General features: G+C 44.7%; 1 protein-coding gene across 3 annotated transcripts in view; it reads left to right on the forward strand.

Moving 5' to 3' along the window:
- Positions 1–14,493, forward strand: part of IKZF3 (IKAROS family zinc finger 3) — a 57,926-nt gene extending 43,433 nt beyond the window's left edge. For all 3 annotated transcript variants that reach the window (XM_035136257.3, XM_035136255.3, XM_035136258.3), the window contains exon 8: positions 10,425–14,493. In XM_035136257.3, coding sequence (XP_034992148.1) covers positions 10,425–11,140 — 716 coding nt within the window. In that variant the 3' untranslated portion in view covers positions 11,141–14,493. The remainder of the gene's footprint in view (positions 1–10,424) is intronic.
- The last annotated feature ends 12,892 nt before the right edge of the window (positions 14,494–27,385 follow it).

A 27,385-nucleotide genomic window follows, 5' to 3' on the forward strand; every position in this document is an offset into this window, starting at 1 on the left:
GGTGTATTTCTTGATTTTTTGTCCGAGGCCAAACACTCCCCTTATACGTCTTTACCTCAAGCTCAAGTTAAGCATGAACCTACTATAATTTTATTTTATTTTATTTTCTAGAATTTTTATTGAAAAAATGCATGGAAAGAAACTCTGCTGTGCTTAATAGAGGATAATCTAAATAATACAATTTAAAGCAAAATTTTGTTATGATAGTGCTGCTATAATAATATAATAATATCAAATTATAAAGGTCCAAGCAGTATACACAATTTTACATTATCTTGGACATTATCAACACAGTAAATTATAGAGACACTCAATTCTTCACACACACCCCAAAATATAATCACCTCACTGTCCGCCTTTTCTGGAACTTACTATATTTGTGAGTTTGTCCATGGTTGTTGTTGTTGTTTAATTATATTATTACAGCTATTTGTGAACAATATCCCAAATTTTGATTACCCAATTGTACATGGATGGTGCCTTTGATTTCTTCCAGTTATAACAGATAGCTATTCTGCTGGCAGTCAGTAAATGCTGAACCAGTTCAATCTTCCTTTAATACTATGTCTTTAACGCAGCCAAATATTTAATGGATTTATATCCTACCTTTTTTTATCCAAGAAGCTCAAAGTGGTGTAAATGGTTTTCCCCCTCCTCATTTCATTCTCACAACAGCCCTGTGAGGTATATTAGGCTGAGAGGCAGTGACAGGCCAAGGTCGGCCAGTAAGCTTCACGGGAACAATTATTAGGTCAAGTGTATCCTATTATTGCCTTGATTTCAGTTGTTACATCCTCCTAGAATTTTTAAACTTTGAGACAAGCCCAGAAAATATGCAGCATTCCTGCATTCACCACTCTGAATCTCCGGTGTTGATCACAAGCAGTATTATATATGTTTGGGACATGATGATTTTAAATAGCATAAACTTTTTAAAACTTCATTTAAGAGATAGCACAGGTTATTGGGGGACTTTTGGCCATATCCACTTCCATGGATCTGTCTGAATTTCTTGTCCAAGATCTTGATTCCAACCGTTCAGATAGAAATTTCTTTCTAATTCCCGGCTCTGTATCAGTTCGTATATTCAGCGTAATACCGTTATTGAGCTTCCTTCATAATCAAATTTTATAAGCTAAGATCTCTCTGTATTTTTTATCTGATCTTGCTGCAAACGCCCTGTGACTAAATGCCACCCTCTCTCTTTTAATGCCTTGAATAAAAATAAAGTTGACCTTATTTCCCCACCCCACCCCCGACTCTGCAAGAGCAGAGGGGGAACATTTGTTCACCGTGACCACAGCGGGCTCTCTCTGACATTTACAAGCAAGAGTCAGTCGTCACCTGTGCAAAAATGGTGTGTGGGGTTTGTTTGCAGCTTTTGCACCTACTTTGCACAACTTTGATGGACAAGATCCTTTCCCTACGTTACAAACCAGCAACACTACCGGTACAAACCATAATCAGGTTGTGATTATGAAGGCAGCAGGTGATGCTCGCTTGTCACTGGGATTGGTGGGTTTCACAGAGTTTGGGCCCCTTCACTCACCCACCAATCCATGCTTCTTTGCAAAGTTCAGCTGGGAGATGGGAAGGGCATCCCTCTCTCTTCCCTGATAGGAACAGTTATCCCACGAAATAGACTAATCATATACAGGTATACTGTATATGCCAAGGATAGGATGATACTCACCCAAATCCTGGCCAGGGATCCTTGTAGCAAGCAAAACTAGGAAAAGGTGAGGCACGGGAGAAGGAGATGCTGCAGACACCTATTGCCTCTTGGGGTTTGGCTGGATAGTCTTCTCCTAATTCAAACAGCGAGAAGACTGCTTTTATAGAGTCATGGGGTGGAAAGCAAAGTCCTGTTCGACAGGATCCAGAACACCACAAGGTTGCAAAAGCAACTCTGCCAAAATACAGGTTCTAGGTATCCAAAAATGTCTCACTATTGTCCTCTTCACATGCTCGGAAACATAATCCAATACACAGGCCACAAGTCTCCCCCATATTAGCTAGCAAAGTCCAAATTGCTTGCATCACAGTTTCGGCTTGATTTTCACACCAGCCCCAATCTTTTTTTGCTGCTTCCAGCCTCTGTAAGCAAAAACCATTCATATACACAAAAATAAACTGCCAACCTAGCAGTTCGAAAGCATCTCAAAGTGCAAGTAGATAAATAGCGGGAAGGTAGTGTGCTGCTCTCGTTCGCCAGAAGTGGCTTAGACATGCTGGCCACATGACCTGGAAGCTGTACGCCGGCTCCCTTGGCCAATAACGCAAGATGAGCGCCGCAACCCCAGAGTCAGTCACGACGACCTAATGGTCAGGGGTCCCTTTACCTTTACCTTACAAATAAATATATCCATTCTGCTCTGCGGTTGCGATGCAGTTGCTAAAGCTCCTTATCTTCAAGTTGAAACAAGCTGCTAGTTGAAACTGCAAAGCTTTCATTTATTATGCTAATTTTTTAGTCTATCTGGGTCAAAGACAGTTAACTTAAAATTGAAGGACAAGAAAGAAAAAAAACGGGTATACGGTAAAAAACAAACATGTTTTTAAAGCATTATATGCAATAAAGAATGCATATATATCATATGCATAAATACCTCAAACAAAAATTGACTTACAAGGTTGCCAGATATTCTTCTACTTTATTAAGCTTGCCAACTTACTAAATAATACAACAAAGGCATTTTAATCATGACAATTGACACATCAAGCATCACAAACTTTTATGGACTATTACTCATGTCATTTTACTTATTTATTTATAAAAAATATTTGTATAGCTCTGTTTCATAAAGAATATATCAACGTGGTTTACAGCAATAAAACCGTTAAAAAGTTAAAAACATCGATTAACCATGGTGAGAGGATGTATTCTTAACTGCCTGCATAGGACTAGTGGAATAGAACAGTTTTCAACGGGTGTTTAAAAGTTGGCATAGAAGGCACCTGCTGAATCTTTGCTAGCGAAGTCTTTCACAGGACTGCGCTGATGACATTAAAGACTTGGTTTCTTGCTTAAAGAGGTATGGATAAAAAGGCCATGAAATCAAGCGATACAGAAGTTCTGTCATATTTCTGTGCAAAGATCAAATGCCTATAAAATAGGAACACCAACCTTAATTTGTGACAACACTATCTTTCCGGCGATACATAAATGAATTAAAAATTTGAAGAGGAGAAGAAACCCTCTGGATGAAATCTAATTCCCTGATAAATTCTAATACAGTACCTACTCTAGATGCTTTCTTTTGTTAAAAGATTGTGACTTTCACAACAGCATTCTGGGTAAGTGAAATGCTCTCGCGGTGGGCTCTGAACATTGTCACTTTTGCTGTCCATTTCATTCTTTTGCAAAGAGATGGGTCTGCTTAAATCTTATAGTCCTTAAGTTGCCTCAAGAATTTTTGTGGCATTTTCTGAAACAGATTAAAACAGTTACCCCTCTCAATTTTTTAAAAGACAAACACAAGTTTCCAAAACATATTTATTAGACGAGTATATCACGCAGGAGCTGGAACTGAACATAGCTTGCTTCCCCAATACAGCAAATAGCTCTGAAGAAGTGTGCATGCACACGAAAGCTCATACCAAAATAAAAACTTAGTTGGTCTTTAAGGTGCTACTGAAGGAATTTTTTATTTTGTTTCGACTCAGACCAACACGGCTACCTACCTGTAACTAGCAAATAGCAAATTCAGGTTTGCCGTTGTGTAACATGTACAGCATGTTTAAGAAGAGGCACAAATGCAGGTGCTATGCAGTGTTCAACTAAGAAAACAAAGTCCTTTTCACCAATTAAAACACCAGCAAACTTGAGCCAACGGGTGCACACTCAGTAGGGGGATGAAGCCAATGGCTAATGCAATGTACCTGTATGATGAAATAAGTGTTTACAAATATGACATGAGTCAACAGTGTGATGCAGCAGCTAAAAGAGCCAATGCAATTCTGGGCCGCATCAATAGGAGTATAGCATCTAGATCAAGGCAAGTAATAGTACCACTGTATTCCGCTCTGGTCAGACCTCACCAGGAATACTGTGTCCAGTTCTGGGCACCACAGTTCAAGAGTCACCATCAGATCGCAAGACACATTCATCTTGTGAAAAATTCGTCTTGCAGGGCATTCGTCTTGCGAGGTACCACTGTATACATTTTATCCTCTCTAGATAAAAAGTTATACAGTATAGATGTATTTATAAATACTATAAGATTTATTTATAACGTAGGTTCTCTTAACTTTCCAGCTGATGAAGAATTAACGAAACAGGGCCTTGTCTCATTATCATAAAAAAAATAAAACTGCTTGAAGACTAAAATTAATCTCTCTCCTGGCCCGAGTTCTTGGAACCTTTGCATTTGATTTCTTGATATCACCAAGAACTCCAATTTCTACAGTAATTGGTGGGAATATAAGCAGGGCCTTTCCCATAGATCTTAAGGCACGGGCATGAGGCCTAGCCTTTCTTCACATGCTTATGTAACCATGTGGAAGAATGGGGGGGGTTCAAAAATGTGAACTGAGCTGTGATAGCACCTGCCTTATTGGGGTAAGGTACAGCTTCTGCAAGGTATAGGTTGGCAAACAGTTTCTTGAAGAGTTGGGTTAAGAAAGAAGGAAACACGGGTGTCTCCGCAGCACTGTTTTCTTGGCACTATGTTGCTGTTGTCAATTAAAAATAAAATAAAATTACTCCGTGCGGTGGGGTTTCATATAGTGTGACTTTCAAAAAGTGACTCACTCTCTTTTATCCTCAAAGGCGCACTCCCATAAACCTCTTTTCTGACCTTAAGCTGACTTTTCATTAAATACTAGAGCGAAAAATTGCTTGGAGGAAGATGTTTGGATCTCTTCCTACCTAGACCATCCTTTTCCTCACCTGATGCCCCCAGATGCTCTGGCTGCGGCTGATGGGAGTTGTAGCCTCAAATTTCTGGAAGGCACTAGGTTGGGGAACACAGACATAGACTCAAGTAGCAGAGGATTAGATAACCAGGATCCGGACAAGAATATTATTGGATAACTGTTTCTGGGTCCTGTGCTTGTTCTCTGGGGGAAACTGAGGTGATTATCTGGTGCAGAACTTGGGCCTGGTCTACACTCACAGCAAAGCATGGTGGGAATAAGAGTCTTGAACCGATATATGAAAGAGGTGGTAGGCTGTGCATCTTCAGATGGCAGAATATCTTCTCGTGCTAAAATACGGAGAACCATTTTAGCAGTACAGTACTCATTTCCTGCTCTGCTAGTCCTCTACTTAGGAGGATTGTGGCTCCCTTACAGGAGCATTTAAAAATGTCACACACACACACACACACACACCCCTGCACCTCTCCCAAGTATTACAGTCCATTTCACCATCTTACGACTCGGAGCTTAACTTATGGTTACCAGATTTTTTTCAATGAATCCGGGGACACTTTTTTCTTTTTTTGAAGCTGAGTAGCAACAGGGAGTCAGTAGTGGGGATGGTGAGGCAAAAGACCCTGGGCTCAAGCGCACATGCATACTGTATAGAGGTCCAAAGCCCTTTTTTCGCACCCTGTGAAACATAAATGCGCAGAGTTTTTAAAAAAACTGGGCAATGGCCGCCTGCCTGCAACTCCTGAGCCTCCCCCGATCAGTCAAAACAAAGGGGGAAGGAGATCTGTATCGCCAGATGTCCCCGGTTCCCCTTTGGTAGTGGCGGCGGCAGCGGCAGTCAGCAGCGCGGAGCCAGCCTGGTGGCGCAGTTGGCTCTGGCTGGCTTCAGGAGCTGCTCGCTGCCGTGGCGTCTGCCATTTTTCCTCTCCAGAAGTCCCTATATGATGTGTTTCACACAAGACACATCATATGGGGACTTCCGGAGAGGAAAAATGGCAGGCGCCACGGCAGCGAGCAGCTCCTGAAGCCAGCCAGAGCCAACTGCGCTACCAGGCTGGCTCCGGGCTGCTGAGGCTGTTGCTGCCACATTTCCTGGGGAGAGATTTGCAAACATTGAGAGGAGAGAGGTGACATCATTACTCTGTTGTGTTGCCCTGCCTTGCAGCCAGGGAAGGACAGCGCAGCAAGTGGCGTGATGGTGTTACTGTCATCTTTGAAACGGTAAAGCCCCAAGGTGCTAAAATGGACTGTACCATCTTAGACAGCACCAGACAGGCAAGGGACCATATTTTCAAATGCTTCTCTTTTTTGGGGGGGGGGCACTTTCTGCAAGAAGAAACTAGGACTGGAAGAAGCAGGCTGGGCTGATCTCACACCTTTCTCTTTGAGGTGTTAGTTTATGGAATGAGCTTCATAGAACAAGGCCAGGCCAATTAAAAACCTTAATTGAGAGGGTGTAATCGCTGAAATGATGCCCACAATTCTGCACCCGCCCAAAACAATGCCATAAGTGTGTGCATTGTGGGTTGTTGTTTCTTTTAATTCCATGTTCTTGATCGCAGTTGAAATTGCGCCAATGTTTTCTGGGTCACTTTGTGGTTTGCCACCTGTGATTAATACCCTTGAGTGTTTGCAGCTGCTGCTGTGCGATTAAGTGGATCAGATTGGGTACAAATGAGCAGGTGGAAACCATAATTCCTATATGTCCTATTTTTTACTTAGTGACTCAAACATTTCCGGTTTGGGGTTTGCCACAGGGTGGAAATATTTCACCCTCTGCTATCTCCTTCCCTACCAGGTTTCTGCTTATATACCAAAGGTGAACCCTTTCTGACTATCTGACTACCCCTACTCCACACAAACACATATATATTTTTCACAGTGCTTGAAAGCTAAAAGCTAACCCCAAACAGGAGGTGCTTCTAGAGCAGGCATCCCCAAACTTTGGCCCTCCAGATGTTTTGGACTACAGTTCCCATCTTCCCCGACCACTGGTCCTGTTAGCTAGGGATCATGGGAGTTGTAGGCCAAAACATCTGGAGGGCCGCAATTTGGGGATGCCTGTTCTAGAGCTTTTGAAAATGTTTTATGAAAGCTTCGTCCCCCTTTGGCTCCAGCCTAGTATTAACCCATGAGAGGAGGAGTACTCATTTTACATCAAGCAGGAGTCCAAGAGCACCTTAGCAGTACAAAGTTGTAATTCAGAATTACTGATTCTTCTGAGCGGTATCAAAGCCAGTGCAGTGCTTGGAGGAATACAGCAAACCAGGACAGGGCTAGTGAGTCATATGCAAAGCATGGCAGAATCTAGACCCCCCCCCAAACACAATACAGTGGAACCTCGGTTTATGAACACCTCGGTTTATGAATTTTCAGTTTATGAACGCCGCGGACCCATCTGGAACGGATTAATTCATTTTCCATTACTTTCAATGGGAAAGTTCGCTTCAGTTTATGAACGCTTCAGTTTATGAACAGACTTCCGGAACCAATTACACCCATGCTTCAGTTTAGGAACATTTCAGTTTAAGTACTCCGCGGACCCGTCTGGAACGGATTAATCCACTTTCCATTACTTTCAATGGGAAAGTTCGCTTCAGTTTATGAACGCTTCAGTTTAAGTACTCCGCGGACTGTCTGGAACGGATTAATCCACTTTCCATTACTTTCAATGGGAAAGTTCGCTTCAGTTTATGAACGCTTCAGTTTATGAACAGACTTCCGGAACCAATTGTGTTCATAAACCGAGGTACCACTGTAGTGGTTACCTAGTAGAATGCAAATTTACTGGTTAGGTAAATAAAATACTTTATGGTTGGTAATCCTAATATTCACCATGTAATTTCACCATGAAAGTTTCATACAGATAGGACAAATTGCCTTCATTGTGTGGTGAACAGAACGTTTAAGCTTCTTCAAAGAGAGAATGCTAAAAAAGCATCAAGATGTTTTGAACTGTGGGTCCAATCTTATAGAAAAAGTCAACATTCTCAACATTCTCTTGTACTCAAATGGTACCAAGAAAAAGCAATAACCAAGACAGGACTGTGCAGATGAAGAGAGGGAGCCATGCGAATTGGAGAAGGCTTGGATCTTTATGGCTGGGATAATAATAATAATAATAATAATAATAATAATAATAATAATAATAATAATATTTTTTTATTTATACCCCGCCCTTCATAGTTTAGAAATATAAAACATTGATTAAAAACGACTTAAAAAACAGCTTAAAACAGCATAAAATACAACATCAATGTAGCATCTCCAGGGCTAACTGGTCAAGTTAGTCCTGCTAAGGCCAGCAAGGAGACCAGGGAACATAGCTGCCAAGTTTTCCCTTTTCTCACGAGGAAGCCTATTCAGCATAATGGAATTTCCCTTAAAAAAGGGATAACTTGGCAGCTATGCCAGGGAAGAATTTAAATGTGGGGACCCAGAAGGGTTTCTTCATATAAAAAGGGAAGGGAAAAAGGAATGGAGGATCGGGCTAAATTGAAGGCAGGCAGAATAACTCTGCCTTACAGGTCCTGCGGAAGGAGATCAAGTCCTGCAGGTCCCTAGTCTCGTGGGACAGAGCATTCCACCAGGTCGGTGCCATCACTGAAAAGGCCCTGGCCCTTGTGGAGGTTCCCTGCTTTTGGATGACCAAAGTAAAAACAAAACTGTGCCATGATAACTCCCTGAAACGAGATATAAGTAAGGTGAAAAAACTCAACTAATAATTCCTCAAAGACAAATAATAGATTTAAATATTCCCAAAGAAACTTGGTATAGAAAAGAAATAAATATCCCAAAAGAACCTCTAAATAAAGTAAACCTTGACGAGGTGCCGGCTAAGTGACTCGTTTCACTGGAAAATATCTGTTTCCTCAGAAGGAAAATGTTAATGTTAAAGGGCTGAGAAATACCATTGCTCTTTGAAAAGTTTAAATACAGGGCTGCAAAAGCTCTCCTGGTTGTGATGGTATGTCTCCATTATTATATTTGGATGACCAAAGGCAGGGATCCAGGGATAGCTCCCCACCCCAGTGGCACAGCCATGAGAATACTATTGTAGTGATGGCAACATCTTCTTGCCATCCCTGAAACTGAGTTGCAAGGACTGCACTAGCAGCTCTCATATAGGAATGCCGTTTATCTCTGCAGAATGTACAGAGACACACAGTAACCTCCCGGGGCTTGCAATAAAATATACCAAATATTCTTTCCCATTGCCTGCACAGAGCCCGCCCTAACGCTGGATGTTTCCTTAGTTAATAGTATGCGTGAGTTCAAAACAAGAAACTGAAAACTTTCAGCATCCCTTGAGAAACGGGGCTAATTTTCTTTGATTTGTCTTTTCTAGAGCTGGCATCTGAGTCATAGACAAATGTCATTCTGTGGGGGATTTTTCTTTTTTAAAATTCCTTTTATCTATCAGATGGATCACAAGATTGACAGAGAATCTTGTCAGCGGGTTCTCAAGCACATTACTAAAGAAACGTGAGTGGTTGGTTTCAAACCTATCCACTGAAACAGCCTGCCAAGTTTCGTGGTCCTTGAGTCATAGTGCTGCCAGTGATAAATATCTCAAGGGTTTGACATTCTAGTTTCTATCCTTCAAGCACAGAGGATTTTAATATGAAAAACGCCATTGCCTGCTGCGTATGAAAATGTTGCTCATGGCAGCAGAATAACATTGCCTTTTGGCCAAGGCTGAATGGATCCCATGATACTACAACTGTACCAGAGAAGTGCAGAAATCAGTACTGGCTGCAGAATTCAGCTGCTGGAGAATGCCAGCTTCCGTTTTGTCCTATTTAAAAAAAGGCAGGTTTCAGGACCACAATACCTCAAGGACCGCCTCTTTCCATATGAATCTACCCAGACCCTGAGATCATCTTCTGAGTCCCTTCTTCGTGTGCCTCCTCCTTGAGAAGTCTGGAGGGTGGCAACACGAGAACGGGCCTTCTCTGTGGTGGCTCCCCATCTGTGGAATGCTCTCCCCAGAGAAGTTCACCTGGCGCCTTCATTATACACCTTTAGGCGCCAGGCAAAAATGTTCCTTTCTAACCAGGCCTTTGGTTGACCTAATGGACATCCTAGACCCTTTTAAAATGTGGCTCTTTTTTCGGGGGGGGGGGTGTTATTGGGATATTGTTCTTATTTTGATTTTATATATTGTGATCTTTTTGGTGAACTGCCCCAAGACCTCTGGGTATAGGGCAGTATATAAATTCAATAAATAAATAAATAATAAAATAATCCTTAAGCTAGGCCTGAAAGCGTTCAGGGAATGCTAGTGAAAGGAACAGGACGGGTCGGGGCAGAGTAGGGTTCCTAATAGTCAGAGGTGGGGCCTCAATACCCCATGTATTGTTTTTAATAGTTTCTTATATTGCGATGTTGTGCACTGTCCTGATATTTTAGAACATGGTGGCACAGAGATGCTTTTGTACGCAAAGTGCATTTATTTATAAAAGTATTTTCGTGCTGTCGTGGTATAAATGTAAGGCGGTTTTAGAGCTTTACCCTGTAACATCCTCATGCATCCTTCTGTCCCGCAGGTGAGAAACGCTCCAGCTTTGAAGTGAATTACAACCCCAGCTTTGTGTACGAGAAGGAGAGGGAGGCCATGTTGCAAGGATGCCTGCTGGATCAACAAGCCATTAACAATTCCATGGGCTACCTTGGCGCAGAAGCCCGACGCCCGCTTGTGCAGGCCCCGGCGCCCCCGACCTCGGAGATGGTGCCCGTGATCAGCAGCCTGTACCCCCTGGCGCTCACCCGCTCTGAAGTGCCCAATGGCAACCCGCAGGAAGTGGAAAAGAGCCATGCCCAGCTGAGAGAGAAGGCTATGTCTTCCGACAGAGGTCTTTCTCCAAACAACAGTGGCCAAGATTCCACAGACTCAGACAGCAACCAAGAGGAGCACCAGAGCCTTGCCTACCACCAGAACCAAGTGGCCCCTCCTCCTCTGCAGGCCCGTAATGGGCTCCTGGTCTACAAGGAGCACCCCAGGTCCTACGAGATCTTCAGGCCGCCCGTCGTTTGTCCTCGTGACGTCTTGAAAGTCTTCAACAAGGAAGGTGAACCCATTGGGGTCTACCGATGTGACCACTGCCGTGTCCTCTTCCTGGATTATGTGATGTTCACCATCCACATGGGATGCCACGGCTTCCGTGACCCTTTCGAGTGTAATTTGTGCGGCCACCGGAGCCATGACAAATACGAGTTCTCCTCCCACATAGTCCGTGGCGAGCACAGAATGGGACTGAAATGAGAGCAGAACTTCTCCCATCAGTTTCTGGGGAGACTTGTGGACCGTAACCTAAAACCAGTTCAAAACCAAGTTTGAGTATTGTGTGATTTCTACCCAACAACCTGGGGTGGGGGGTGGGGATGGGGAATTATAACTTTGTAAAGATGTTGTGAGTATTTCCTTGACTCCATGGATCCACAGTCTTCAGGGTTCCTTGTCCAGGAACATGGGGATTTTAAGACTAGTTTACATTTGTAGTGTAGCCAGATTTTTAAAATCCCTTTTTTTAAAAATGTGGAGAGATTTTGTTGACATTTTTATGTACCAGCTGTAAAAATAAAGGTTCCATCAGAGGTGAGGAATCTGTAGGTCCCAACTCACAACTCACATCACCCTTAGCCCTCAAAAATGTGAAAAATTAAGCGGTATATAAATGTCTTAAATAAAATAGACAAATATTGGCCATGCTCTCTGAGGCTGATGAGAGCTGGGAATCCCACAGTGTCTGAAAGGTCATCAGTGACCCAGCCCTGGGCTAGGCTCATGGTTTGCAATGCAGACCTGAAACAAAGATGGCTGCCCCCAACAGTGCTTAATTTCTGAAAACAACAACAATGGCAGAGGGAGAAGAAATGGTGTCAGGGCTTAGTTTCCAGCATTAGGTGCTTGGAGATGGCTGGACGTAACCCTGTGGCAATGGGTTTGTGAAGGCTCAGGTGCTTTTTGTTCATTTTTCAATTATTCCGAGACCTCAGGCCAGTTTATATAATCTGCAGAGCGAACTAAGAAAGTAGCTTTTCCACTTCATGTTGCGACCGAAGGAAGCTTCCCCTGATTGTCCTCCTGGCCCATTATTGTAGGGATGTTATTTCCATCTCTCTCTTGCTCTCGCTCTCTCTGTGTATGTGTAAAAGAGAGAATACACACACACACACACACACACACACACACACTCCTTCCTTCCTCTTCCTCCCTGTCTTTCAGTTCACATGTCATTATTCTTCAGGGGCATCTCGGTTTCTGGACAAATCACTAGTCCTGCATATTTAGAGTTGCCAGCTTGCAACTTCAGACAGTACTGACTACGGATGGGTTAATCTACCAAATTTCAGTTTCTCTCAGCTTCTTATTTTTTTCCAGTCATGTGTTCAGTTCTCAATATTTCCACATCAGCCATCAAATCTAACACGCACCTCAATTTTCAGAACCTTGAAACAAAAAGAGTATTTGCTGGCAAATGTAAGCGTGCCATCAAATCTGCACCTTAATTTTCGCATCGTAATTTGGCCAAAAAAAAGTGAGCATTAGATTCGAGTAAATACGGCATATGTGTTTGCATGCAGTTTTCACAACACGATTTTTCCTAAGATAATTCATTTATTTTCACACACAACACATACGTATGTGCGCACCTTGCCCCTGTATATGTATTTTGGTACATGTTACTTGGTTTGAGAACTTCACTGCAAAATTCAGAGAAGTGCAAATTTCAAAAGGTGGCTGTGTTTCAGCCTGTGAATTGTTTCAGAAATAGTGAGATAGGTAGAATCACCTTTAAAGGTGAACTTAATATAATTTATCTCCCACCCCTAGTTCTGACCCCACCTCTTAAAAGGGTCAGCAGGCAAAGCTAAGGATGTGTGCAGAGGAAGGCAACCAAGATGAATAAGGGTCTGGAAACCAAGCCTTATGAGGAATGGTTGAGGGAACTGGGTATGTTTAACCTGAGAAAGAGACTGAGAGAAGATATACGGTAATAGCTGTCTTCAAGTAGCTAAAGGACTGTCACATGGAAGATGGAGCAAGCTTGTTGTCTCCTGAACCAATGGCTTCAAGTTACAAGAAAGAAGATTCTGAGTAAATATTCAGGGGGAAACTTTATCACAGAAAGAGCTGTTTGACCGTGGAACCAACTCCCACAAGAGGTGGTGGACTGCCCTCCCTTTGAGGCTTTTAAGCAGAGGTTTGGATGGCCATTTGTCATGGATGCTTTAGTTGAAATTCCTGCATTGCAGAGGGTTGGACTACATGACCCCTGGGGTCCCTTCCAACTCTACAATTCTATGATTCCCCAAGTTGGCAGGGCTCATTTGACAAGAAGAAACCAAGCCTTTAGGGTCATTGGCCCTGTTTTCCGGAATACTCTGCCAACAGAGATTCAGCAGGCAACTTCTGTTTCAACTTTTAAATGCCTGCTGAAAACTTTTCCCTTCTATCAGGCTTATGCAGGCAATTAAGAATACGCGCTAGCTGATTTCTGATTTTAACATTTCATGTCCTTTTATTGTATGATTTTATGTATAAATGTTGTAAACTGCTGTGAATTTTTATAACCTTTATTTTTGTGATATTTTTTATGAATTTAAATATTTTTTTTATAAATAAGGGAAAAGGAAAGAAAACATTTAGGAAGTAGGGGGCATGGAGACAGACAGCTGCTCCACTCGCCCCAAAACACAGGGACAATTTGTTTGGGACCCCTGAGTGTAGCAGTTTGGAGCCTGGTTTCACCCCAATTTATCGGATGATCCCTGTATTGGGTAAACCTGGGTTTACAAGGGGAAAGCATTGAGATAGTTGTAACGTCCTGAGTTGTAACACAAATTAGGCGGGAACACAAACAGCAGCAAACACATAGTAAACTCTGGCATTGGCAAACCCACATTCTGGATTTGGTGAAAAGTCATCAGGAATTAGTCTGAAATTAAAGGTGTACTGTTCAGTTTTACCTAACATCTTGAGATAAATGTGGAGGCTTTTGCTGGGGCAAAAATGGCAGGTTAATTTTGAAGGACCAGAAAGAAATTTTATGACTAGCCAAATTTCCCAGTGAGGAAGATTCCAAACGTCCCTGTGTTGCCACCATTGTTGTTGCTGCTGCTGCCTAATGGGTCTCTCAAGGGAGAAACGTGGAAGGGATTTTGAGGACAGCAAAAAAGCGTTTGTAAAAGACCAGCAAAAATTCCCAGCAGGGTGGGGGTGGGGGTAGGGGAGCCCTTAGTATCCTTGCTTGTGAACCTTCCTTGGGAGTTGCTCTTGCCTCTGTTGAGAGTTGGCAGAAGGAAGCCACTGTTGTCTTGTGATAGGAAACCCTCCGCAGCCCATTCCATAGAAGCTGAGAAAGCCATTGTCTTATCTTGGAGGGCCACAAATGTGCCTCTGCATTAACATTGCTGCTTCCGACTACGCGTCGCTCTGACAGTGTTTCTGCTTTGAAAATAGATCTCTGCACTTGCTCTGGAGCTCTTTCGTCCCAGCCGAAGAATAACGGGAACCTGCTGTCAAGTATTCTGAGTGTGTTTGTTGTCAAAAAGTGTTATCTACAGTGTAAAGTGATGGATTTATTTTTTTAATACAAAGTGCTTTTTTCAGTACCCATGGCTCTGTATGTTTTGGTTTCTTTTTTTCGCCAAGGGAGGCAGCACACGGTTTGGAGCACATCTTCCTGAACCGGAAAAACATTGGATTCTTATCTCATAATGCACGATCAAGCTTTCTTTAGCGCCTCAGCCCTTGCTTTTTCCCTGCAGGGCCAATTGCAGTCATCAGCAGTCGTTAACAGCCATCTACAGGTTTACCACTCCCATCAGCCCATCACCCATTCCCACCCCCACCCTCTGTATATACATAAGGGACGGACTTCTGTTTCAAGTGTATCTGAAGAAGTGTGCATGCACACGAAAGCTCATACCAAAATAAAAACTTAGTTGGTCTTTAAGGTGCTACTGAAGGAATTTTTTTATTTTGCGAAAAAATGCAGTCAGTGTACAAAAGTCACTTGAGACGCTTCAAAGCGGAGACGACTTAGCAACACCCAATTGCCACTGTCCCGAGGAGGCACGGCACAGAGGGAGCCCACTACAGCTTGCCTTGCAAAGCAGTGCCTGGGCACACTCACACACACACCACAGCCCTCCTTTCTTTCCCCTCCTCCTTTCCACCTGACCTGGGAGCCGAGCTTTAGCTGCATGCTGGAGCCAGGCTCCAATGAGGGAGCCTGTCGTTGGGGTGGCTGGTCACACCCATTCCAAAAAATGCCCCCGCCCCTGCTATGCCACTGCTTCCCAGTGCCTCTGCATATGTTTCCGTGGGGCCAGTTTGCTGGCATGGGGCATTGGGACATTCCATAAAATCAAGTCAGAAGACATGGCAGCTTTAGGAATTCGGGGACCATCCCAGCAAAATCGGGGCAGTTGGAGGGTATGCCGTATTGAAATTGCAATCGCGTGTATATAATAATAATAATAATAATAATAATAATAATAATAATAATATATCATTTATACCCCACCCATCTGGCTGGGCTTCCCCTGCCACTCTGGGTAGCTTCCAACAAACATTAAAATACATCAAATATCACAGATTAAAAACTTCCCTAAACAGGGCTGCCTTTAGGTATTTTCTAAATGTCAGGTAGTTGTTTATCTCTCGTGACCTCTGATGGGAGGGTGTTCCACAGGGCAGGCGCCACTACCGAGAAGGCCCTCTGCCTGGTTCCCTGTAGCTTTGCTTCTCGCAGTGAGGGAACTGCCAGAAGGCCCTCGGTGCTGGACCTCAGTGTCCGGGTAGAACAATGGGGGTGGAGACGCTCCTTCAGGTATACAGGACCGAGGCCGTTTAGGGCTTTAAAGGTCAGCACCAACACTTTGAATTGTGCTCGGAAACGTACTGGGAGCCAATGTAGGTCTTTCAGGACCGGTGTTATGTGGTCTCGGCGGCCGCTCCCAGTCACCAGTCTAGCTGCCGCATTCTGGATTAATTGTAGTTTCCGGGTCACCTTCAAAGGTAGCCCCACATAGAGCGCATTGCAGGTATACTGGACCAAGGCCGTTTAGGGCTTTAAAGGTCAGCACCAACACTTTGAATTGTGCTCGGAAACATACGAGCATCCTGAGCACAAACAGTCATGGACGAGCATTAAGAAGGGTTGCAGCAGAGAGCTGGCTCAGAGGTGTGGCCTGGCTAGAGTGATTGGTTACTGCTCTAAGCAGGTTCCCCGGCCTCATCAGAAATAAGGTTAGTTTAACCTTATTTCTGATGTAGTGAGTTTCTGTGAGCAGCTGGAGACAACTACCCCCCCCCCCCAAGCTGCTCCTCTCCTGCCACTTAGTGTCTTCTCGCCATCCTTGAGAATTTGCATTGCAGCCTTTTCTCTCTCTTCCTCTTCCAGCCACCTTGGCCCAAGCTGCACCTTAAAGCCACCCACACACATCTTCCCACTTCAAGTGAGCACGCAACCACCGAAAAGGTGAGAAGTTAAGACCTATGGGTATCTTCTAACATTTCTTAAAGAGGTTTTCACAGCTCTTAGAAGACACTTTCCTATCCGTTTGCAAGGTGAGGGAGGATTCTGTGTCTTCCAGAGGCTGCAGTTTTCTTTCTTGGTAGACACATTGACACGAATTATTTCAATCTTAGAGTCCTTGGGCAGGGTATAAATAACAAATTATTATTATTATTATTATTATTATTATTATTATTATTATTATTATTATTATTCAGTGGGTTAGAGAGCAAATGTTTCTCAAGCAGAAGGCTCCAGAATCTCCATCTTAAAAGGATTTGGGGGAGAATGGCTACCTACACCTCATTGAAAGAGGGCCCGGATATTGCACGGCTTTTGCATCTGCCAAGATATATAGGTGCAAATTTAGAAATATTGTTTTAATATACGGTAGTTAACTACAAGTTGGATAGGAATATGGTGTATGTCATCACAGTGGGGAAGACCCATGGGTCTGCAGTCTTATCTGTTGATAGGCAGCTTCAAAGTTCCTGGTCTCCCTTCACTGGGTTAATATTTTTAAAATTGGACTTGCCCTTCAAAGAGAGAACTGTCCTCTGCCATATAAGACACACGGCCACCCTACTTGGGTAGGTAGGAGTCCTGGGGAAATTTGGTATTGTTGACTTTGGGGAACTAATGCCAGACAGTGGTATAGATCAGTTTTCCCTTCCCTAATCTGGGGGTGGCCCAGGGTTTTTGCCCGAGCACCTGGACACTTGAAGTGCAGATGGAGGGAATGGCAAACATGTCTGTACTCTTGCTCTAATGGCACCCCTTGTCCTCCACAACCTGGTGCCCTCCATCAGTTGCTGGACTCCAAGTCCCATCAGCCCCAACAGACGGATGGTGCTCCCAAAGGATGATGGGAGTTGTAGTGCAGCAGCATATGGAGGACACCATTTCTGTGATTTCCCTGGAACTGTGCACTACTGCATTTCCATCCTACCCCACCCCACCCCCCGGTCCCTTATCCACAGAGTGGAGGAGCTCTTCTAATTTCTTCTTCACAAATTATGACGGGCGCTTGCTTTGCAGTCGACTATCTCCTCCTCTTCGTCTCCTCCTCCTCCTCCTCCTCCTCCTCCTCCTCCTCCTCCTCCTCCTCCACCACCACCACCACCGCAGTTACAGGAAGAACACCTGCCGGATCCACACTTCAGAAGTGTTCCCATCAAAGACCCCAAAAGGTGCAGCCAGCCCTGACGCTGTGGTTTCTGAGCATTTGAATAAAACTTTCCTCTCTTCAGAAATGTAGGGAGTGCAGGAGGAGGCAAGCAATCTGAAAAGAGCACCCAAGGACAGAGGCAAGAGGAGTGAGGAGGAACAACCTTGCTCGGGTTCAGCTTTGAAAGGCTCAGTAGGTTGCTAGTGCAATGCAGCTACTAAAAACAAACAAACCCAAGCCCCATTGAGTTCAATGGGGTGTAAGGGTGGCTAGTATGGGAGCCCCAGTCTCCAGTTGGAACAAATGGGTCTTAAAAATCCAGAGGAACATAGAAACCTACCTTTGCCCCAAGTCAGACCATTGTTCTATCCAAGTCAATATTGCCTGCACTGACTGGCAGCAGCACTACATAGTTTCAAACAGGAGCAATTCCAGGTTTCAACTGGAGGTGCCGTGGATTGAAACTGCAACCTTCTGCCTGCAAAGCAGACGCTCTACCGCTGAGCTACAGCCCATGCCCTAAATGTACATGCTTTTACCAAATCCTATACCGCTTTAGTCCATAGTCACGCCCTCACTGTCTATGCAGGGTTGCTCTTTGGTAGGAAAGAAAAATTATTTCAAGCATTACCCCTGTGTGAATGACCAACAATCTCCATGATGGAGAATGGATATGGTGTAACCCAGGCATCGCCAAACTCGCCCCCCCCATATGTTTTGGGACTACAATTCCCATCATCCCTGGCCACTGGTCCTGTTAGCTAGGGATGATGGGAGTTTGGGGGTGCCTGGTGTAACCTGAGCACCCAAGCATCAGTAGATAAACCCTCACGTTTGGACAGCATGGCTCAGATGATAGGGTGTGTCACATGGCCTCTCTCTCTCTGACCTCATGTGTGCCAAATTTCAGTGCTGAACAGGGCACTGCTGAAATTGGAGAGCCCAAGGTCCTTCACTGGGCGGAGGAAGAACCTAGCCACCAGCAGGAGCCTTTTTCTCTGTGAATTTGTCCGATTCTCTTTTAAATCCACCAAAGATGGCTGGCACCGCCCACACTTTGTGAGCACTCATCCCTACATGTGGGGATGCTCTGTTGGGATGACCCACAGGCGACCCTGCTCACTGCCACCCAAACACTGCAGAGCCTCTTTGCCTTGCAAGGTCACAGCCTGGATGCTGTGAGAGAACAGAGCAAGCTGTTGCATCACAGAGTTTCCCTGCAAGCCCTGAGAGAGACGGGTTCGCTGCCTTCTCCTCTCCTCCTCCTCCTCCTCCCTGACCACAACAGAGAGTGGGGGGGCGGGGAGAGGCTGTGGCGCGAGCCTGGCTGTGCGCTCAGGTGGCGCCACTCCCTCTTCTCTCTCACTTCCTCACAAACGCCTACGGGGGCATCCAGGGCCAGGGGCAACGGGATCCAGCTGCTTGTCGCCCTCTGCCTGCGTCTCCCTTGCTCTCCTGCAGCTACAGGGTCCATGCTGTGACCATTTCCCACGGAGGGAGGCTGCTCACACCAGGGCCAGCAACAGTGATGAGGATGCTACAGGCTGTGGGTTTGTGAACCTGCTTCCTCCAGGTGCCTGGACCCCAGGTGCAAAGCTCCGTGATGTGCAACATGCAAAAGTGTTTGAGGGAGGGCTGTAGATCAGGGGCAGGGTTGCATCAGCCTTGCATGCGCAGCGCAAGATCACGGGTTCAATCCCCGGCATCTCCAGACAGAGCCGGGAATGAGCCCTGTCTGAAACCCAGAAGAGCTGCTGCCAGCTCCAGCTCATCCATAGCTCCTCTTTTTATAAAATAAATAAATATATATTTATTGATCTTATAAAAAACACGACAGAAAAACAGAAGAAAAAACCACAAAGTATACACAACAGAACAAAATACCAACATTACAATAAAAAAGTCATCAAGTCAATCTTATAACACAAATCTTTGTCGACTTCCTCTATTCCCTCCCAACTACGTTTCATTATCTTACTTCCTTAGTACTTTCCACATCTTGATTCCAATCTTTTTATCAATCATCTAAACCTATTTATACTCTTAATGTATTATCAATACTGTAAGTCTCTTATACCTATCTCGAAATACAATTCTATTCTAGTTAAATCTTAAAATTCAATACAATAATAACACTTAACTGAATCTTATTACAAAGCTCCTCTTGTTCCATGTCTAGAAAGGACATGTCTGTTTGTCGTACCGCTTTCCCCTCCTCTTTACTGCTGAATCAGAGCAAACATCAAGGAAACCCACTTGACATTTGCTCCTATTCAACAGTAAAGAGCGGGGTTTCCTGGGGGAACGTGGCAGGGCAAAGGGAAGAGTGGACAGGCCCTCAGAGTATACAATCCAGCGTATGTTTTCTAGTTTGAACCCTGTAGGGACGGAGGAATCTATCACAGTTTGATTTTCTCTCCATTTCTCATTTTTCAAATCTGAAGTTCCATTCTCCACATTTCCACATCAGCTTGCTTAAGAAAAGAAGAAAAGTCCTTATTAACATTCTGTTGTTAATTTCTCCTAATATACGCCATTTCGTATATCGTTTTGCTGGATGGGAAAACACTTTGTCATTTGTGTGATGACTTTTTCATATATTTTTCTCAAAAATTATTTCCTGTAGCAGAAATGGGTGAACTTTTGCCTATTAATGACTAAAATGAGGTATATTCCATTGAAATATTAAAAAAGGTTACGCACAAACCGTTTTTAATTTTTTTGTATGCCGTTTTACCATTTCATAAAATTGTATTAACAATTCTATATATATTTCGTATCAAATTTGGACACAACACCACATTCCGCAATGGGGAGTGTTCTTAGCAACATAGGGTATACAAATGTCACACCTGCGCAAGGTAAAAGCCCCTTTTTGGGACCTCAAAACTCAGCCAGCAGACCCTGCCGGGCATGCTGGGAAAAGAACCTACAGGAGAGGTAGCAAAACATCGTCCTCTAGTGGCGCCTATACTGTTACTGCAGCTAAGAAAAGCTTCCTTGTGTGTTTGATGACCCTATATAATGTTGTATATATGTGACTCTAAAGCTTGGGTTCAATTTTATATCTGCTTACAGTGACTTCAAAAATGGTCAAAAAACTGATAAATAAAATTGTTAAAATCATTTTGTGTGCGAGGTGTTTTTTTTAAATCAAATCTCTTTGAAAGTAAGATTTTATCTAATGAAAGCTCAGCAAATTATGATACAGGGAAATGAGGTTGTAAAAAAAGTCATCACCTTAGTGTGCCCTATTTCCACCAATATATGCATTTATAGGCACCCTCCACTTAGCGCATGCATTTTTGTACGCATTACTCGGCTGGAGAACGGCACTGCGTGAAGTTGGTTGCGTTTCAGTTCACATCTTGCTCTGGAAAGTATGAATTAGGTAGGTTCACCTTCAAATGTCTCTCAACCCATCCCTATACCACCATTTGTGCAATGTGAGCTGTTTTACTTAGGGCTCATCCAGGTGCCTGTGACTCAGTGCTGAGGACAGGGGAAAATAAACATAAGCATCGTGCTGGAATCAGGCCCAGGCTCAATCTAGTTCATCAGTCTGTTCTCGCAGCAGCCCACAGAACTCCATGAGGTGATTAAGTGCTGTCTGCGGCTGTGGCTGACTGCTGAGGCCGCTCTGTGGGATTTTGTAGACATGCAACGGTTGAGTGGGGACGTGTTTGTCTTCCGCCCCCCCCCCCAATGAGGTTCGAACGCCCATCTCTTGTCTCCCAATCCCATGTCCTGTTCGGTGAGGTTGCTGTCGGTGTTTATCTGTGGCTTCCTTTGGCTTACTGGCGAAAAGGTCTTTGCCTCCTTGGGTAGGTCTTCAATCTTTGTGCCAGGAAAACGGTGTGCACTTTGCCCAGTCCTCCTGCTCAGGGAGATATGCGAGTCCTGCGTTACATGGAGAGTCCACAGCCTCCCGAGGAAGACCGTTCCACTGCCGTACAGCTCTCACTGTCAAAAAGGTTCCCCCTGTGTTTGGTTGGAATCTCCTTTCTTGGAACTCGAAGCCATTGCTTCAAGTTCTACCCTCTAGAGCAGGAGAAAACAAGCTTGCTCCCTTTCCCATGCGACACCCTGTCAGATATTTGAAAATGGCTACCCGTTTTCCTCTCAGTCACCTCTTTTCCAGGCTAAGCAGCTCCTTCAATTATTCCTCATGAGGCCTGGTTTCCAGACCCTTGATCATCTTGGTTGCCCTCCTCTCCACACACTCCAGCTTTTCAATATCCCACTTAAATTGTGGTACCCAGAACTGGACACAGTATTCCAGGTGTGTGTGGTCTAAGGCAGAATAGAGTGGTACTATTATTTTAAAGTTTATTTAGAGAAGAATTGCAAGATTAGTAGTATTTAGCAAAGGATTTGGAAGTACGAGGGGGTTGTAGAAGAAAGTTAGATAAGTGTATTATGTGTTAAGATTTAGTTAAGTGACATTATGTTTTTGTGTTTTTAAGATTTATTTAGAATAGAATTATATTTTGAGATAATTATAAGAGATTTTGTGTAATGAGAAGGTATTAAGAGTATTATTTGGATTAGATAATTATGAAAAAGACTGGAATCAAGATTTAGAAAGTGCTAAGGAAGTGATATATAGAAACGTAGCTGGGAGGGAAGGGAGGAAGTCGACAAGGATACGGAATATAAGATAGTTTGAAAATATTATTGTTTTTGTTGTTTTGTATTGTCATTTATGGGGACCCAGGTGGCGCTGTGGGTTAAACCACAGAGCCTAGGGCTTGCTGATCAGAAGGTCAGCGGTTCGAATCCCTGTGACGGGGTGAGCTCCCGTTGCTTGGTCTCAGCTCTTGCCAACCTAGCAGTTCGAAAGCACGTCAAAATACAAGTAGATAAATAAGAACCGCTACAGCGGGAAGGTAAACGGCGTTTCCATGTGCTGCTCTGGTTTGCCAGAAGTGGCTTTGTCATGCTGGCCACATGACCTGGAAGCTATACGCCGGCTCCCTCGGCCAATAATGTGAGATGAGCGCCCAACCCCAGAGTCAGTCACGACTGGACCTAATTGTCAGGGGTCCCTTTACCTTTACCTATTGTCATTTATTATTATTTTTGTGTATTTTATGTTATGTTTTTCTATGTTTTTTTATTGTAAAAAACCCCAATAAATATTTTTTTAAAAAAAACACAAAAAACAACAACAAAAAATAGAGTGTTACTAATACTTCGCTCTCCTTCCTTCCTTCTTTTTTGTGTTGGGCTCCAAAACACTGCTATTACCACCACCAGCAGCAGCATCAACGTTGTTATTATTTCTTCCGAGGAGCTCAAAGTGGTATACAGCCTTTTCCCTCTTCCTATATTACCCTCAAAACAACCCTGTGAGGAAGGCTTAGGCTAAGAGATGGTGACTGACCCAAGGTCACCCACTGAGCTTCATGGCCAAGTGAGGTCCAAGCCCCAGTACCCTAAGCACTACACCCCACTGGCTTCTGAGGAACATGACAGGAGTTTGTGTGGTCACTGAATCCCTGCCTGTATGGACACCAGGGGTCTTGTCGTAGCAGGGGTTGCTGCTGCCCGTGCTGCTTGGACTGGTAGACAGGGGGCGCTGTGGCACCACGGTGTGTGTGCTGTGATGTCATAACATTATACACTCATTGGCTCCCCCTGTGTAGAGGCAGCATGTGGGTGTCTTTGCTAGCACAGCCCCAGACTGGAGGTATTTTTCAGCCCACTAGGGCCATCTACATTTTACACCAGTTTTGTCTGCGTGTCCCCCCACCCCCACCCCCAGGCTGAGAATGTGTAGCAAGGGTGGCCAATGTGCCGCACTCCAGATAATCATAGAGTTGGAAGGGACTTCCTGCCATCCTGATATTTGGCCATGCTGTCTGGGGGTCATGGGAAGTGGCCATGCCACAACAGCATATCTCAAGTCCCAGCCTAATGGGAATATAGGATTGCTCTGCCCATCTTCAAAATCCCACAAATTGTTGCGATTTGTCAGAGAAAAAACAAGGCTGACTGTGGTACGAGACTCTGAATATCAGGGTTGTGGGTTCGAGCCCCATGTTGGGCAAACGTTTCCTGTGTTTCAGGGGGGTTGGAGTCGTGGCCCCTTCCAATTCTATGATTCTATGATTTACGTAAAACAAGCCTGGTTCTGGGAAACAGCTACCTTTTCCTAAAAACACCATTTCAAAGAAATTGGCCCCTCCATTATCACCACCAATTATCTCCTTGAAAAACCCTCTTGTATTTATTTGGACTGACGGTTCCCTTCGCCTTACAAGCCGCAACCTTTGCTCCCTCCCTCTGCGTGGCATCCGCTTTTTCAGTCCACGCAGTCATCAGAATTAGGTGCTCAGTTCAGTCATTTCTTTACAGTTTAAACCCCAAGTGGCTAAAAATACCGTGTCAGGGTCTAATAAGCACAGCTCACTGGAGATATTTCTGTCTGGGACTGGGAACTGAAACCCCTAAGGCTGGTCATGGGCTGTCTACCTCAGGATCATGTGACTCAACCAACATGATGAGAGCACATGGCCACCCCCAATGTCACCCCCTTCTGCCTATGGGACTAAGGGCAACAGATGAGTAAAGAGCAGCTTCCAGGTATTCAATCTACAAGTAGAAGTCCAGAGGATGTGGAACAAAAACAAAACATAAACTTTCTGATTCCTTCTTCCTCCTTCTCCTCCCTTCCCTGCCCCCTGACGTGCTCTGCAAGAGTTCTGTGTCAAATGATCAAATCACCGTCATCATAATCAAATCCGCTGTTATCAATTTGCAGAATAGGTCAAGTCAAGAAGAGAAATACTTGCATGTGCCACTAGGTGTCATCTCTCTCACAGACAGAGACATTATAATCAGCAAACAGAGCAACTGATAATCTAGAAGCAAAGGTTCTCAGGTTTGAGTTTCCAGGAGAATTGATTTATCTTGCAGAAGTCTTGTCCTCCTGCACCCAATGACCCACCACTGGGGTTTCCTTCTACTTCCAGGGTTCTTGTTATCACTAAACTACTACAGCTGCTCTGTGTGCATTGTGTATGGAAATTTACTCAGACTGCTGCATACCAACTGGAGAAGCACTTATTTGTTTGTTCCTTAATAATAATAATAATAATAATAATAATAATAATAATTTTATTTGTACCTTGCCCATCTGACTGGGCCCCCAATAAATATAAATAATTAAATGTCAAACATTAAAAACTCCCATATACAGGGCTGCCTTCAGATGTCTTCTAAAAGTTGTACTGCATAATTCTTTATTTCCTTGACACCGGAAGGGTGGGTGCCACCACCAAGAAGGCCCTCTGCCTGGTTCCCTGTAACTTTACTTCTCACAATTAGGAAACTGCCAGAAGGCCCTCGGCGTTGTACCTCAGTGACCGGGCAGAACGATGGGGGTGGAGACGCTCCTTCAGGTATACTGGGCCAAGGCCGTTTCGGGCTTTAAAAGGTCAGCACCAACACTTTGAATTGTGCTCAGAAACATACTGGTATGTTTACGTTGTTCCTTTTTATTATTTCCGGGAAGGATTCTTCATTTGACTTCTGCTATTACATATTTTGAGGGCTGTTTGAGGATGATTAGGGAAAGAGGGCAAGGAGAAAGATTGAGGAGAAATAGGCAACACACAAGAGCAGCAGCAGCAGCAGCAGCAGCAACAACAACAACAACAACAACAACAACAACAACAACACCAAGAAAACAACCAAAAAGTAAACCTTGATTCAGGACTCTCAAATGCTAAAGGATAAAGAACGGGTGGTACCATGGGGTAAGACTTTGGGGCAGGAGGCCAGAGCAGCACTCAGCAGAATGACAGGAGGATGACAGTTGACTGGTGCCCATTGCAATCGGCAGGTAGGAAGGCAGAGAGACCGACGGAAGGTGGATCTAGAACTGGTGACAGAAAGAGCCAACCCCTGGCTGGGTGCAAATAAGAAGGCTGGCTGGCTGAGGATGGGCTTGAGGTTGGTGGGGCAGGCTCCCATTTGCCCTAATGGCCCAGTGTGTGTTGGAAGCTATATGACCATTTAAAGAGCCCTCCCATCAGACCATGAAGACCAGAGACTGACATTACCCCACTGTGGCACCACTGAAAAAAACCAGAGTGTTTCCAAAGTGTACTGTGGATAGAGATACATGAGTCTGTCACTTTTTGTTTCAGTTCCCTATAAATCATAAACTGATGAGGAAAAGGGGGAGAACTGAACATTAGACTGGAAAACAGGAGGTTCCAAAATTGACAAAATTTACCCATCCCGGGACACGGGTGACGCTGTGGGTTAAACCACAGAGTCTAGGGCTTGGCGATCAGAAGGTTGGCGGTTCGAATGCCTGCGATGGGGTGAGCTCCCATTGCTCGGTCCCTGCTCCTGCCAACCTAGCAGTTCGAAAGCACGTCAAAATGCAAGTAGATCAATAGGTACCGCTACAGCGGGAAGGTAAACAGCGTTTCCGTGCGCTGCTCTGGTTTGCCAGAAGTGGCTTTGTCATGCTGGCCACATGACCTGGAAGCTATATGCCGGCTCCCTCGGCCAATAACACGAGATGAGCGTGCAACCCCAGAGTCGGTCACGACTGGACCTAATGGTCAGGGGTCCCTTTACCTTTTTACACTCCACATGATTCACAGACTGACTCTTCCTTTGGCTGGTTTCTTCCCAACTGCCAAGGTGTGTGCCAAGCGCCTCTGTGAGCTCAAAAGGGGATGGATCTGGGTGGGTACACACATACACACAGGGGTCCCCTGCCTCAACACCACAGTGGATCCTAGCCAGAGCATTTGGGGTAGCGATGAGAGAGATAGCCCCAAAATGCTGGCACACACAGAGCCAGAATGGATAGCCAGTGGCCATTTGTGCCACAGGTGCATCTTCTGTTTGCAGCGGCAACAACTTGTAAAGGTTGAGATGGAGAGGGGAGTACAGTGGTACCTCGACTTACGAATGCGATCCGTTCCAGGGCGCTCTTCGTAAGTCGAAACCTTCGGATGTCGAAGCGCCCATTTTGCGCATGCACGAAGCACGATTCTGTGCTTTGCGCATGCGCAGACCGCATGCGCTGCTTCTGCACAGGCGCAGAACACGTGCACGGCGAAAATACTTCTGGGTTTGCCAACTTCGCAAGTCGAAACCTTAGGAAGTCGAGGCATTCGGAAGTCGAGGTACCACTGTAGCTCCTTCTGATTGTCTTATTGCTGCTGCTGGATGGTAGAGTCAATCACCTGGGGCTTCACTCTATTTTCCAGGGACGTCCCTGATTTAGAGAAGCCGTCCTAGTTTCTGATTTGATCCCGAAACGTCCCACTTTTCCTTAGGATGTCCCTATTTTCATTGGAGAAATGTTGGAGGGTATGGAATTATCTGACCCCCGGGCCGTCTGAAGACAATCCTGTAATAGGGAAGTTTTTTTTTTTTACTGTTTTATTATGTTTTCATATATGTTGGAAGCTGCCCAGAGTGGCTGGGGCAACCCAGTAAGATGTGTGGGGTATAAATAGTAAAATTATCCCATTATGGAACGGGAGGCCCCTATTTTCATCGGAGAAATGTTGGAGGGCATGTCTTCCAGAGGCTTTTGCGAAATGTAATAAATGGGTTTCTTCCCGCAGCTCCTCCGTGGTCCCTTCCTTCTCTCCCCAACCACCTTTCTGTTCCTCCCAAGGAGGGATGGGTGTGGGAGGTCAAATGCAGGCCTCCTGGCCTTTGCACCTGATCCTCAGTGTTCTCCCCAGGCTACGCCCCTTCCCTAGGCCACACCCCCTCACCAGCCCTGTTTCTTTGCGCCATCCTTGAGTGTTTTTGCCTGGCTGAAATGTGTCAT

Source organism: Zootoca vivipara, chromosome 12 (assembly GCF_965207765.1).
Source record: "Zootoca vivipara chromosome 12, rZooViv2.hap1.1, whole genome shotgun sequence".
Taxonomy (NCBI): Eukaryota; Metazoa; Chordata; class Lepidosauria; order Squamata; family Lacertidae; genus Zootoca; species Zootoca vivipara.